This window comes from Pyxicephalus adspersus, chromosome 8 (genome assembly GCF_032062135.1).
Source record: "Pyxicephalus adspersus chromosome 8, UCB_Pads_2.0, whole genome shotgun sequence".
NCBI classification, from domain to species: Eukaryota; Metazoa; Chordata; class Amphibia; order Anura; family Pyxicephalidae; genus Pyxicephalus; species Pyxicephalus adspersus.
The window spans coordinates 7524520-7539757 of record NC_092865.1 but is presented as its reverse complement, the minus strand read 5'-3'; the positions used below and the strand labels follow the sequence as shown (position 1 = coordinate 7539757).

Genomic DNA, 15238 nt, shown 5'->3' with positions numbered 1-15238 from the left:
GTACCTGAGCTGTCCATGGTGCTGCACCCTTGTAATACAACACTATGGGGTGTATACCATGCATGATCCCCCCATGCAGCATGCACTGCCCCCCATTGTACCTGAGCTGTCCATGGTGCTGCACCCTGATAATACAATACTATGGGGTGTATACCATGCATGATCCCCCCTGGGCCCGGTATACCTGAGCTGTCCCTGCATTACAATACTATGGGGTGTATACCATGCACCGATCCCCCCATGCACTGATCCCCCCGGCCCGGTATACCTGAGCTGTCCATGGTGCTGCAGTCGTTGTTCCGGCCCGGGCTCCTGGCCGCCGTTGCTGGAGAGATTCCTCCGGATGCCGCCGCCCCGCTCACTCCTTGCCTGCTTCCCGGCCGCTCCCTGCCGCCTCCTCCGCTATTGGCCTCCCCGTTGCTGTCCACCAGCTGCAAAGACTCATAGCCGTCATTGTTGGTCTTTTTCCGGTAAGACCCGAGCAGGCTCATGGAGGAGGAATCCCGCTGCCCTTCCTCCCTCCTCTCCCCGGAGCTCAGGGGGATTACACTGGATCCTCCTCCGCCTGGTGTCACCGAGGTGTCTATTGTCCTGGCTGAGCCCTCCCCTTCCCGCCATACACCCCAATATACCCCATCAGCCAAAACTCTATATATATGGCACCGACCTGCACTAAGAATAATACACAAAATCCATGCATCATACATAGCATCAATATCCTACAACAGACACATCATAAAAACTATACATTTATCATTGCATTTTCTGTGCATGCAATTCATCTTGTCATTCACCCTGAAGACATTTTTAGAGCAGACCACATATAGTGTAATAGGATTGTACAATCTCCTTCTAGCTTTGGGTTGATTGGATACAGATTGAAGGGATTGCCTCAAATTATTTACCTTTGGTAACCCCAAAATGTGTCTGCACATTGCAGTATATTGTTTACTTATTGATACTTACTTCTTTACTATTATTGATTGTATTCTTTCTCTAATCATTAGAAATCATACATATGTAATTTACCCCTAAAGAAGCCCGGTGGGCGAAACGCGTTGGGTTACAACACGTCCCGATGATTAATCCACGTTATACAATAATCAGCATACCTAGCACAGGATATGTATGTTTAATTCCGCAGTCTCCACATCATGATTCTACAATGGGAGTTGGACACAAACTATTATGTTAATGTATAATAAATATTTGCGACCAAATATTTTAATAAATATAAATTAAAAATAGCTTTGAAGCCCCTTTCTTTACTTTCATTTTCCTAATATTTTTATATTTATTACATAGGGTGGCTACAATCACACTAATGTAACTTGATAGAATGGAAAGGGAAACCTTTAATACTTTACCATATATCACCATTCAGCTTCAATGGCAACCAAATACGCATGCACAGACAACACATGGGCGCCTAGCTCTGAGTGCACCCCAATGGCACATGTGATGGTAAAATGATTCAGATACATTTGATGGTTTATTGGATGTTCCTGACGGCCCATTGCAAATAGAAAGAAATAACAGAACAATAACCAATAATCAATGTATATTCTAAATAAATATATATATATATATATATATATATATATATATATAATAGGAACTGCACTGATGGTTCTTGTCTTGGACATTAGCCAATAACAGTCCAACTGTTACATAAGATATAAGATCAGCACTAATGCCAGGATTAAAGAGGACCTTCCACTGACATTTAAGGTGTGATACACTGTCTAGGTTCCTCACCCTTCTCTTATCATCTATCATCAATAGGTATAAAATGTATCCAAAAAAAAAGTTACAATTCTGCATTGTTCCCATCCTTGTGGGAAGATTCATGGTGAATGCAAAGCAGGTGAAATCTTACAGGAAATCACTCCAATCCATGGAAAGGACAAGATTATGATTATTCTGCATTCACCAGAAATCCTCACTGAAGAATAGTGATATCATCCTCACCTGGTCCACAGGTAAGATTGCAGGGTAAGGTACCCAACAATACTTTTGGTTCATTTCACATCTATTAATTATTATTTGTTGTCCAGTTTTTATATAACGACATATTACACAGCACTGTACATAGTCCATAGTCATGTCACTAGCTGTCCCTCAAAGGAGCTCACAATCTAATGTCCCTACCATAGTCATATGTCACTAATACAGTCTAAGGTCAATTTGGAGGGAAGCCAATTAATCTAACTGTATGTTTTTGGAATGTGAGAGGAAACCCACGCAAACACAACCTGCAAACTCCATGCTGCCCAATATTGATAGAAGATGATGTGTGAAAGGGCCCAAAATATGTAAGCAGACATTCGATTTTAGTGGCTGGACAATTTCAACCGCATTTCCTTTTTTATCTGAAGTCAAATCTCATTAAATAAAAGTTTTTCAATATTGAACTTATATATTTATGTGAGGAGTCCATTACTGCTCCCGTTTAAAGATTACCATAAACCCTTCCTGGATTCTATGGCTGCTCGGAAAGCTAATAAGCTATTTGATGTTGCTAAAATACAAAGATTGAAGTTATTCTTATTGTTAAACCATATTTCCCAGTATATATTATTTAATATATTAGTAGCATAATTTGTTTCTTTATTCTTCTATTGGTACTATTTATTAGAATTGACATATAAGACTTTTATATTTCTATTATATGTAGTCAAGTTTCATTCATTTGTATTCTTCACTTTTAGATTGTTACTATTTATTTGAATTGACATATCAGATGTTTATTTTTTTTATTATGTGGTCAAATACTGTTTCTTTCATTTGTATTTTGCATGAGTTCCCTTCCTTTTTGTTCACTTGTTTTCTTTTTGTATTTATTTTAAAAAATGTTTCTATACAAAAAATAAAACAAAAACAGACACCCTCAACACAAAGAACATGCCAAAAGAAGATTTCCAGTGCAACTGAGAATAGAAGCATAAGGGTTCCTTTACACCTATGTGCATATGTGTTTATACCATGTTAACATGCAATGTGCTATGGTCAACAATATAGATTATTGGGCTGGCAATGCAGGACAAAAAAAAAAAAAATCAATATTTTTTTTTGTGACTCAGCCCATTGAAAATCATTAAAGATCATTACTGTGCATTGGGGTAAGCTGTGTTGTCCTAATGCATTGGCATGCTATAATAAAAACACAACACAACAAAATACCATAACATGTGAGAATGTGGTCTGAGATTCTAAATACAATTATATTGTATTATATATTATTTAATATACTGGTTGTGTAGACACCAGCCCCTACTATGAAAACTGTCTACAAAGGGCCATTACGTTTTTAACATTCGTTTATCTTTGGATATAGTAGAGTAGAGTGTGACAACCTGTTAGGTTGATAAGGTAGTTTTTGTCTAATTTCCTATCCAGGAGACACCTTGGTTTAGAAGTAAGCACAAATCTCTACAAATGGAAACATAGCCACAAAGAACAGACAAAGTCCAAACTTTCTATTCCAAATTGATAAAAAGATTTTGCATGGAGTTTCAAAGTAGATATAAGGGGTACAATAAAAAGTAGTTGCAATCATTTAAAGAAATAAATAGGTGCTACAAATAGTTTAAAATCCACCTGTTTATACATTTATATTGTGAATCTGATATTCCCTGGTGGAGATTCTTCCATGTCCATGTGTTTCAATGGCAGTAATTGATTCTCCACTAGTGAATGTTTCAGGGAATTTCAGATTCACTGCTTTTCAAATAGATCCCCTGGAGTTCTTCACAATAAAGTATTAACAATTAAGAGATGAGTGGAAATGTAAATGATTAAATGAGATTTATGAGCAAGTCATGGAATTTAAAGAACATTACCATATGCACTTAACATGGAACATTAATTAATAGTTGTCCAAGTTTTATGTGATTGGTCCAGCAAAGTTAAATCTCTCTCCAGAGTCTTATTAATGCTATCATGTCATGTCATGTCATCTGAATGTTAAAGCTGACATTGTGCAGTAGTCCCTCAATTTAGCAAAAAAACAAGCAGATCCTCTGGTTTCTGATAAAGTTCTAGTACAAAATGTATATTTTAGCCTCACAGGTGACAGGTTCACTTTAAAATAGAATTGTGGACAAGTTATGGACATCATATTACACATTCAAATAAGAACAAGCCCTCACTGACCTTTGTAGCTGCAGGCACTAAGGAGCAATTTATCCACAAAGCTTGCAGTTGAAAAATATATCATCCAAATCAAATATTAAAAAACATACTATAGCCTCTCATATAAAGATGAATATTAATGCGTCATATATACATAGAAGGTCAATAAGATGCAGAAAATTTGTATGCAAATTGCACTGGCTTAAAACTGAGCCAATTAAGCTCTAAAGTTTCAGGGTTTGATTGGCTCAGTTTCAAGCCAGTGCAATTTGCATGTTTTTTGCATAAATATCAAAATTTTACCTTCTCTGTCCCCCTCTATAATTTTGTTGAAAAGGCGTGCCTATGCTCAGGGTCTGGATGTCTACAGCTAACTGTGCCATGATGGCAAGCACTGCCTCCTGGGGCAGATCACAGCATTTGATTGACAGCAGATCACTAGCTCACTGCTATTACTTCTTTCTGCTACAGGTATGTTTATTCTCCATTGTTTTAACACCTAAATCTTGATTAAAAAATGGGCTTATTGAATGTGTTAAGAAGAACAGGGAGCAATTTACTAAAAGGGGGAGAAAGAGCTGCAGTGCTAGATTTGCATATATATTCGGGATGATGGGGGTGTTTGTCCAAATGTTGGCATAGAGCAGGGCATTCCTGCATTTCCTGTCTCTATGTCTAATAGAATAATGGCAGGCTGCCAGTCATTGATGGGAGGGGGAGCTGAGCTGTGGAGAAAAAGTAAAACTATATGATCTACACTTTGAGAATGAATTACTCCACAATGCCTTCATTTACAGAGGTTTTAAGTTGAATTACTGTTTAAGAATATGAAAATATTTAAAATATCCAATCCTGGCCACAAGTCTTCTATAAAAGTAAATTGGACCACTCAGAGTAGCACACTAGCAATTTTTCACTTTCCTCTAACACCTAAAATACCATACAGGATGCATTAGAAGGACCCCATCAGTATGCTGCTGGCACACGTGCAGGACATTTGCAAAAACAAACATGTTTTTTATATGGATGACAAAGCAAAAGGATTGCTTTATCCCCTGTCCTCCCTTCCCCAACAGTACATAGTCACCTTCCTTTTGCTGCTCTCTATTGGATGCAATGCAAGCTTCAAGTCACTCTGCTCAAAGCTTTCACATGGTTAGGTACTCTCTTCCTGCCCCCATGTGACCCTGTTGGTGCCTAGTAATTGGCTGCTCAGGTATCAGCAATGCATTATGCAAAGGATGGGAATATGTTTTATACTCCACTATAGCCTGAAGAATTCGGTATTTAGATCAGGTGCCCAGCAAAAGAAGAGAATACACAGAAGGTGCTGGGCATCAAAGTGAGCCCCTTGCTTTAGGTTGCAAATCCAGAGCATTGATTCATTTCAAGATAAAAGATTTGGTAGAGATAGATAAATGGATCATTAGATGGAAGGACGGTGCCGTGGGCCAGGGGAAGGACGGTGCCGTGGGCCAGGGGGAAGGACGGTGCCGTGGGCTGAAGGAAGGACGGTGCCGTGGGCCGATGGCCGATGGAAGGACGGTGCCGTGGGCAGAAGGAAGGACGGTGCCGTGGGCCAGGGGAAGGACGGTGCCGTGGGCTGAAGGAAGGACGGTGCCGTGGGCCGATGGCCGATGGAAGGACGGTGCCGTGGGCCGAAGGAAGGACGGTGCCGTGGGCCGATGGAAGGACGGTGCCGTGGGCCGATGGAAGGAAGGAGCCGTGGGCTTATTGTAGCACAGATGGACAGATGGGTTTAATTTAATGCAAACTGAGGCAGGATCAATAGAAGAGGCAACGACTCTCTTTTCCTACTTGCTGCTGTAACATTAGTGTCTCTCTGTTCATATTTTAAAGACCTATACATGAACCCCTTACAGTTAAACAAGGATAGTATAGATATTGTTGTCATGCCAGTTCTGAGTCCCAGTTGAGGACATGAATAAGCTTTTAAGCACAAATGTCCGCAGTCTGCTTGACAAAAAAAAAAGTGACCAAAGAGTAACTGACCTGGGGATTGGGTAACAAATCCCAGCAAGCTCCCTATAGGATTACAGTTAAGGCTGGAGACACACATGCAGGGTCCAACCTGCTTCTGTGCTGGAACTCCCACTACTGTACAGGTTTATGTGATAAAACCCTTCCTAAAAGGACCTAAAGACCTGATGTGTGTTAGATCTCCTAAGGCTAAAGCCAAAAAAAGTTTAAAAAGGAACTTACCCATTTTTGTGTTTGCCAGATCATATATTGCAAACCGGGCAGGCAATAACATAAGCTTACCTGCCTGATCGCAATTTAAAACTCACCTGTCTGTGTTACGTGGTGGGCACTGCCATCTTCTTTCTTCTTCTTGTCCTGGTTTGGATCTTTGCCCATCTTGATTGGCCAGGTTGGGATGATGCAACTCAGCAATTGTTGAAAGTGATCAGACAGGTAAGTGTTTATTGCAGAAGTGACATCACCTGCCCCTTTCTGCAATTAAACCCTGCTTCAAATTTTGAAGGTGGAAGTTCGCTCTGGTTTAAGGCGCGTACACACTTCCAATTTTTATCGTTCAAAACGAACGATGAACGATCGATTGGGCAAATAATCATTCGTAAAAAAGTAACCAACGACGCCGACGAACGAGGAAAGTCGTTGGAAACGAACGACCGGACTGGCGGATCGAATTGGACGACGATCGTTGAACATCGTTCGTGTGTACGGTCGTTCGTTGATCGTCCATGGGCTGAGCATGCGTGATGAATGAACGTCCGTTCACTTTCCTGTCATGCACATAGTTCCTCTATCGCTCAAACGATCGTATCTATTGTGTGTACAATATCTACGAACGATCGTGTCGTTATCTCTATGTGCAGGATCGGTGCTATACGATCGTTCGTAGATATCGTGCAGGATCGTTCGTCATTCGTTTTCTAACGATAATAATTGGAAGTGTGTACGTAGCTTAATGCTTTGAATAGAGCAGAAGAGGTTAATCCACAATTCTTGTATTTCGAACGGGGGGCAATCTGTGACCACTGGGTGTATTATTCTACAGGACTAATAGTAAGTAGGAAGAAATCAGTTCAATGTGAGAAAAAAGGTCACCAGAATAACTTTTGGTTGCTTTAGGTCAGTTTGGGATCCCTTGAAGAAGGTCAAATGCAGGTCACATGCACCTAGCAATGTATTATCTCCGAAGAATCTCTTCTAATGCCATAGACTGAAACCTAAAAATGGGAGAAGGTTGGAGACATGGGCTGCCCCCATAGTGATAATGCTATTGGACATGACAGGTACAGATATACTCTTTTATATAAACTCCTAACAAACTATTTTAAACTACAGTTTGGTAAATGTACCATTGGAAGCAATTTTCTGTATCCACATCCAAGGACTGGTGGTCTGCAATATATTACATTGTTGATTTTAGGTTTAGCTGCACTTTAGGCTTTTATATGGGACCACTGATCCATACAAGGGCACCTACAGTAAATGGGAAAATAGGGCCAGAGGGCTCTTCCGTAAGCACAGGTTGGCCTGACTCAGTTCATTCTTGCATGCTCTGACTACAGGCAGCTTATAGATACAACCTCTGAATTCAATTTCCACTAATTATAGACTCCATTTCCAAGTCTGCCAGAGAATCAAAACACTAAATTCAATTCTGAACCTTCTAATCACAGCAATTCCATAGCAGCTGTCAGTCCTTCAAAGCTTTTTACTCCTGTGTACAATTTATCTTCTAACAATGATCCTCAGGTAACTTTTTAATGGGAACAGCACCACTTTCTTCTACCTTTTTTTTCCTTCTGATGAGAAATGTAACCATTGTTTTGTAATAAAAAAAAATAGCTGTAGGAGTTAGAGTATTGTAAAATCATCTTTTGTACAGGAACACAATTCCTTGAAATTTTGAAATGATACATGTGCCAAATTACCATGCAAATGAAAGTCAAATCAAAATATGATTCCTAAAGTTAAGACTCCCTCTAGTGTCCACTATGTGCAAAAGCACATTCAAAATATTTCTGGAGTTTGCACATTTATTAGATTCATTCTCTGCACCTGGTTGGCCATTATAAGCGTTTTCTACTTTCAAGAGGAACTACAGTGCCCCTAAAAGGCGGAAAGAGGGCAAAGGATTAGTCACCAGTACGGCCTGAAGAAGATCTGCTATTACCATTCCCTTTTTTCTATGTTCTCTGCATAAAACCAGCTATGAAGGTAGAGCTTTGCTTCCTCAGGTCATGGAGAACAGTAAGTTAGTGATGTCACAAAATCTAACTTCAAATCTGCAATTAGCAGGCAGTGGCAACAGAGCCTTAGATGATCTCACACTGCGGGCATACACAGGAGTGCCTAGGCACAGACAACAGTATTTTCATGTTTGGCTACTATGATCAAAAAAGTGATCATAATGTGCTAAAAGCTTTTCATGTTCCTAAACTGAAACCCTATTTTATAAACCTCCCTAACAAAAAAAACAAAAAAAAAAACCCTCTCCTATTACACACATTATATACGCTGACTCATCACTAATCATTATGCATGGCAATGGCTTTGGATGCCAACAGGGGTAGGAAGCAAACTGCAGCATTCATAAAAGTAGCAATTGACAAGATCATCACTTTTATGAATAAATATTTTATCAATGTGAGCTATTGTTTACAATTTACCAGAATTTTGACTATTGCTGGCACATTTATAAAAAGAGGTTCTGCTTGCTCATCCTTCCCACTCTCTGCTCCATAGAACTGAATAGCACTGTGTTTAGAATTTTCATCACTAGAAATGAGGGTCCATGGAGACTGCCACTTAAATGTTAGCACCTTCCATAGTAAATGATATAAATAAGTAATGATTGTCTGGAACACTTTTGCTGCGAGCGCCTTGTTACAAAGATGCGAAACGCGTTGGAAGTGCCATATTTGTACTACAATACATCCCCCTTCTCCTCTTCTCTTTACCAAAAGGAGAGGCTTTATGCACTCCATTGCAGAAAAAAAGGTATAATTAAACTTTCATTGATATGGGTGAGCTTTTGCCATAATTTGCCAATTATGGCACACACTGACCTTTTTGCCCAAGAACTTGTCAGTGCTGCATCCTATAAATCTGACTCTGAGTCCACAGTGACCTTCTTTAGCCATTAGATGGGCAGTGTTATTGGTCACTAACAGCCACTGATAATGCCCCCAGCATCTGGGTCCATTCATGGCTGAATATGGAGTCAGGCTCTACACTGCATGGCACATGCACCATGCGAGGTAAATAGCAAAACATGGCTGCAGTGCAAGTAAATGGGCCGTATCCAAATGTGACAAATACTCCAGAACAGGAAATGGTTTAGTATTACAAATCATCTCCCTTCTGCATTCTGCACTCCCATCGCAGAACGTTGAATGAATCCTTCATCGGTATGGGTGAGCTTTTGCCATAATTTGCAAGAATGCAGAGCATTGCTGCCTATGATGGCACACGCTGACCTTTTTGCCAAAGAACTTGTCACTGCTGCATTCCATGAAGCTGACTCTGGGTCCACAGTGATCCTCTTCAGCCATTGGATGGTCAGTGTAACCCCTATGGGTCATTGAACAGCCTCTGATCATTTCCCAGCATTTGGTTTTATTCATGGTGGTACTCCATATAGAGTTGTGCTCTATACTGCATGGCACATGCACCATGCAAGGTAAGTAGCAAAACCTTGGCTTACCTTTTTTGCCATGAAACTTGCTTGCATTGCTGCATTCCATGAAGCTAACTGGGTCCATTCCTCACTTTACTGCGGAAAAACTGCAAAACTTGGAATTATACTTTCATCGGTTTGGGCGAGTCATAATCTGCATAAGAATGCAGAGCAGGGTATACTCAACTTTTTGCCCAAGAACTTGTTACTGCTGCATTCTGTGTACAAGTTGCCATGTTTGCCACTAACTCCTCAGGAGTCCTCAGGGATCCTCCTCATGCATTAAATGGTCAGTTGGTAACTCTTATGGGCCATTGAACAGCCACTGATATAGCAGCATATGGGTCTGTTGGCGGTGCTGCATATAGAGCCAAGCTCTACACTGCATGGCACATGCACCATGCAGCATATGCAGAAAATCAAATAGCCACCAGGAGTCAGGAAAAAGGTTTTATACAAAAGATACTTTGCCACTTCTGCTAAATTCCTCCTGGTGACTCCTTAAAGCAGTCACAAGCTTACTGGATTGCTGGCAAGTTTTTTTTTCTGCACTTAAACAAGAATAAAAAAAAGCCTGAGAAAAGTAATGCAGCCACCATATCTAAGCACTGTATTACAGTGCAATACATTTAATATTTGATTTGGGTTTGGCTACATTTTCATTTTCCTATTTTTGGAGTGAATCTTTAATCCTGATTGCATTTATATCCATATTCACCACATTTGGTGGGTATTTTTGTCCTGTGACACACACAGATGAGTCCCCCGCACAGCTCATATCCGCCACGTATCTATGAGATCTTCTAATGATCCCTAATTATAGGTTCCCTACTATTCACAAGGAAATCATCTGCACTCATTGACTTTACATTACGGCTGAAATGTCATTATGGCCGTATATTGCCGCAATAATAATCAGAATATTTCCTGCTAAAGGGCCATTTTCCAGGTAAATTGCATTAAAAAAGCTCCATTAATAGAGCCGGCACAATGCAGGAAGTATGGATATGAAAAGGTAGATTTAATTGGCTATGTGTCATCTGTGGGCTAATTACAGGTTATATGTTTAACAAAAGGTAGAAACTTAAATTAGTACATCTGTTAAGGATGAAATAAAACAGTTTGCCTCTCTAGGAAGCATGGCAGCAGTTCGCTGTGCACCTGGGAGTGGGAAAACTCCCTTACGGGGGGTTAAAGTAAGCACGTAAATGCCCCTGCGGCCCAACTAGGGCCCTGCAATTGTGAGAAGGTCAAACAGTAATGTTTAATCTCTATACGTTGTTACTTGACCAATATTTAAACAATGTTATTGGTCCACAGGGGCGGACATGGGGAGGTGCCAAGTGTGCCGGTGCACGAGGGCCCAATACCCTCCTTAGCCACCAGGGGCCCCCCCAGCAGCCCTGTCATCTATACGATGGACTAGACTGGCACAGAGGGAGATGATTTGCGGTAGGTGAACCTCTGGGTATTTCAAGCTGCAAAAAAGTTCACATTATTGTGCCACCTGGAATGACTAGTACTGGCGTAAGGGAATGTAAAGGTGGGGTGGCTCTAGTCAGTTCTGCACAGGGACTCACAGTTGGTCCATATAGATAAAAATTGTCCATTTGTTTAATATACCTTTTCAGGTGTGGATGAAGTCACTGCCATGGTGGCTATCCTAGGTACACATTTATCAAGTTCAACCACAAAGTATATGTAAATCCAAAAACAGGAATGTCATACATTGCATCTTTCCAGGCCTTAGACATTGCAGCTGCATTAGTTTATCAGCGCTGTGTAATATGTTGGCGCTATATGAATCATGTTTATTATTAATATTAATTATCAGACCCTTTCAGGTTTACCAAGGTTTCTCTTACAATTTTTCCCTGGTTCTGTGGTTCCAGTCCCCCCCAGGGACACTTTTTCCTGGCAGCTTGCATTGTGTGCTTTGCATGTTTCAGGATATTTTCTCCATATGCTGTGATTTTCCTTCACAACCTCAAATCAGGTTGCCATCTGCCCAGACTGACTGTAAATGTATCTGTATGACCAAGGCGGGGACATTAGAGTGTTAGCTCCACTGGCACAGAGACTTAGATCCTGAACAATGATGGCAGCAATATATTGAGTGTGACATTAAAGACAAGCATAGGTTATCTTCTATTGAAAATGCACCCTGTTTGGCTGTCATGCTGATCCCTGGAATCAATACCTTGAGTGCCCGACTCCCAGGTTTCTCTTTCTGCAGGATTGATCCAGTAGGGTTGTTAAAGAGCAGATTCAGATTTGACATAGAATCAAGCAATCCCCAGGACTCCCAGCAGCTGGCACCTCTCCAGGTGGCTCACTGGGTGGCCTTACCCAGCAGCTGGCACCTTGGTCACCGCTGAAGTTTAAAGCATCTGCACAATTGACAGCTGGTGACAGTAAGTGGCACTATACCACTCACTGCCACCCCTATTCATTCGCAATGGGGCTGCTGTGGGTAGAAGTTACTTGTAGTGTCACCCCAAAAGCAGTGGTCCCTTGGCATTAGCAAGCAGTACCCACCCTGCAACCTCAATGCCAATCGGAGTATAGCCAAAAGCAGACAGGCATCAATCGCTTGCAAGAAGTCCAAAATGGAAGCCTGGATATCTTTTTATCAGACCATCCTGCTGTGTATCACAGCAAACCAGCATCATGAATCATTACTAGAAATCAGCAGAGGGATAACAAATGACTGAATCTGATTGGTTGATGAAATGCACCACATTAGAGCCTGTTTATTCTAAAACCCAGGCAGACATTAATGCAGCCTTGTATTCATCAATTCTTCAGAACATTCATGCAGTATAAGTGCCTGCATTTAATCAAAGACAGAGCTTAGAATTGAAGAGGAAGCAGCAGCACAAAGAGCCAATCAGGTGTGCTGCAGTGCTCATGTGCCAACACACATCACATGCCCATAGTAGGAAAGAGCAGAGAGAGAGAAATGAACTCATTAGTTTTGTTGCTTTGGAAGAAGGACAAGAATGCATGCATTATTTTGCTGTAGCAAATTAAAATCAGGTCTCTTGCCCTGCCTGATAGTACTATACTGTGTAAATCCCAGGGCAGGATGGACAGAAATACAAATCCTTTATATATTTCATCCAGGTATTGCCTGCAGTTCAGCTGTACAGTATTGGTACAGTGACATGGAAAATGCCGCCTCGCTCTCTATAAATATTGATTTTGTTTTTATTTAAAGGAAGCAATCTCGTCTCTTGCATTACTCCATAAATAAATATTCAGGAGGGATCAGAGCCATATTGTTCTCTAGGATTAATCTTTGGCATTGAAGTGCAGCCCGGCGTGTAAACAGCTGAGCTCAGTGTACTCAGCAGATCCAGGAAACCGCACGCGATCCACCGCCTGTACACCGCCACCGCCGATGCAGGTACTCAAGGACAACGTACAACCTCCAAACGATGCACGCTGTGACGTCAAAAACATTCAAAGCTGCTCATTATATATAAAAAAAATGACTATTTAAACCCTGTGTCAGCTTTTTTCCTGAAGGCCGAGAGAGTCGGCTTTCAGCTGCAGGAAACATGGAGTCTGAATCTGAGCCACCAAGATGACGGAGAGCCAAGGGACCTGGTGTATGCCTTAACCCCTTTCTCTCCGGGCATCATGGAAGGGAACGTCATGTAATCATTCCCATGAAATTTATGGATGGCTGCACTTTTCTTTGCAGGATTTCATCTTTAACCTAGAAAGCGGTCTGCTGGGTTTGGGTTCTGGAAGACATCTTAGGCAGGGGAGTCGTGCAACGGGGTGGATGGGTTTTATTATTAAACTGAAAAGGATGCTGAAGTTTGAAGGTTTAAAGACTGAAATGTACAGGATTATGATATATACATATTACAGCGCTGCGTAATATGTTGGTGCTATATACATCCTGTTTTTTAGTAATATATGTATACAGAGAGAGGGATGCCTACCTATGACTTTAGTGCTATCATTTAAAAATGAACTAGATCATGATAAAAAGTAAAATATATTATATATGTGTATGCATATATATATATCGGATGTAGAAAGTGTCCTTCTAGGATCTGAATGAGCAAACAGGATTCTGTGCGTGGGTAATGTTACTGTTTGCAAAGAAAGATTTTGGATCCTATATCTTGCACGTGTGTGTGTGTGTGTATATATATATATATATATATATATATATATATATATGTGTGTGTGTGTGCGTAGGACATAGGATCCAGAATCCTTCTTTGCAAACAGTAACTATACCCACGCACAGAATCCTGTTTGCTCATTCAGATCCTAGAAGGACACTTTCTATATCTGACAGCCACGAAATTCTCCACTGATCAAAAAGGTCAAAATAAATTAGGAAACTGAAATCTGTGTAATATGTTTCTGATATGATCATGGAGCATCTGTGTGCAATGCAATCATTGCAATTTTGTGCCCTGATTATCCAGTCTGCACAACACTTCTGCATTGGTGTAATGGCGTGTGTATAGCTGTGTGCAAGAGGTTAATGGATACGTGAGGTCACTGCCCTCTGACCGATATATATATATATATATATATGTATTATTATTATTATTGTATATGTGTGTGTGTGTGTATGTATAATGGAATGGCTAGAGGTCCATATATATAATTTATTATATAGGATTTTGCGATAGATAGATAGATAGATAGATAGATAGATAGATAGATAGATAGATAGATAGATAGATAGATAGTGGGCCCCCATTGCATCCCATCTGCACTGCTCTGCCCCCTGCACCCTCCATTTGCCTCCTTTGCTTACCAAGCTCAATACATAAACAGAATTTTGCATTTCCCATAACCATGGAGCTCCCCCCTTACCTTGCTGAGATGCTTCTTTCATTTTCTAAGCAGAGTCTCCTGTCTCCTGTCTCCAGCTGCGCTGCTGAGTGCTGAGTTTTGATTTGTCATTCACAAGCAGTCAAAGGTCATGGTAAGGCTATGGCCATACAGCTGGGCTACCAAACAGGGACTATTGCAAGCACTTGCATTGTGTGCTGTGGTTGGACCTTGTGGAAGCAAGGGAAGGCTTAGCAAATTGTCATCCAAACAGCAAGCAAAACCTGGAATGGATTTTCCCAGGTCCCGCTGGATTTCCATGAAAATGGTGCTTCGGGTTAAACCTCCAATAATTTGATCCCTTTTTTGTTCCCAAACAAAAGCCACCGGACGCGCTTGTGAAAGCAGCTTAAGCTAAAAAGGGGAAGACGTCTCGTTGCTTTTAATCCCTGGGCACGCAATGGACATAGTTGCATAGTTATAGTGGAACTCTATCCAAACTGTCCCTTCTGGATGGAGCGGGGATATGTTACATCTTATACTGGGATTTTATTGCTATCTATGTCTCTGTTGCAGAGATTTCCTCTCACTTCCTGTCTCTGTGGCACCTAGGTAATTGCT

At 40.9% G+C, this 15238-nt stretch overlaps 1 protein-coding gene across 3 annotated transcripts in view; it reads right to left on the bottom strand.

Moving 5' to 3' along the window:
- The window catches only part of DNAJC6 (DnaJ heat shock protein family (Hsp40) member C6), a 49839-nt gene extending 34833 nt beyond the window's left edge, over positions 1-15006 (bottom strand). The window contains exons 1-2 of one of the 3 annotated variants that reach the window (XM_072419407.1): positions 14660-15006; positions 269-431 (exon numbers count right to left, since the gene is read on the bottom strand). In XM_072419407.1, coding sequence (XP_072275508.1) covers positions 269-281 — 13 coding nt within the window. In that variant the 5' untranslated portion in view covers positions 282-431; positions 14660-15006. Of the gene's footprint in view, positions 1-268; positions 537-14659 lie in introns of those variants that run through there. The other 2 variants (XM_072419406.1, XM_072419405.1) reach the window with 2 other exon arrangements.
- Positions 15007-15238: the final 232 nt, after the last annotated feature.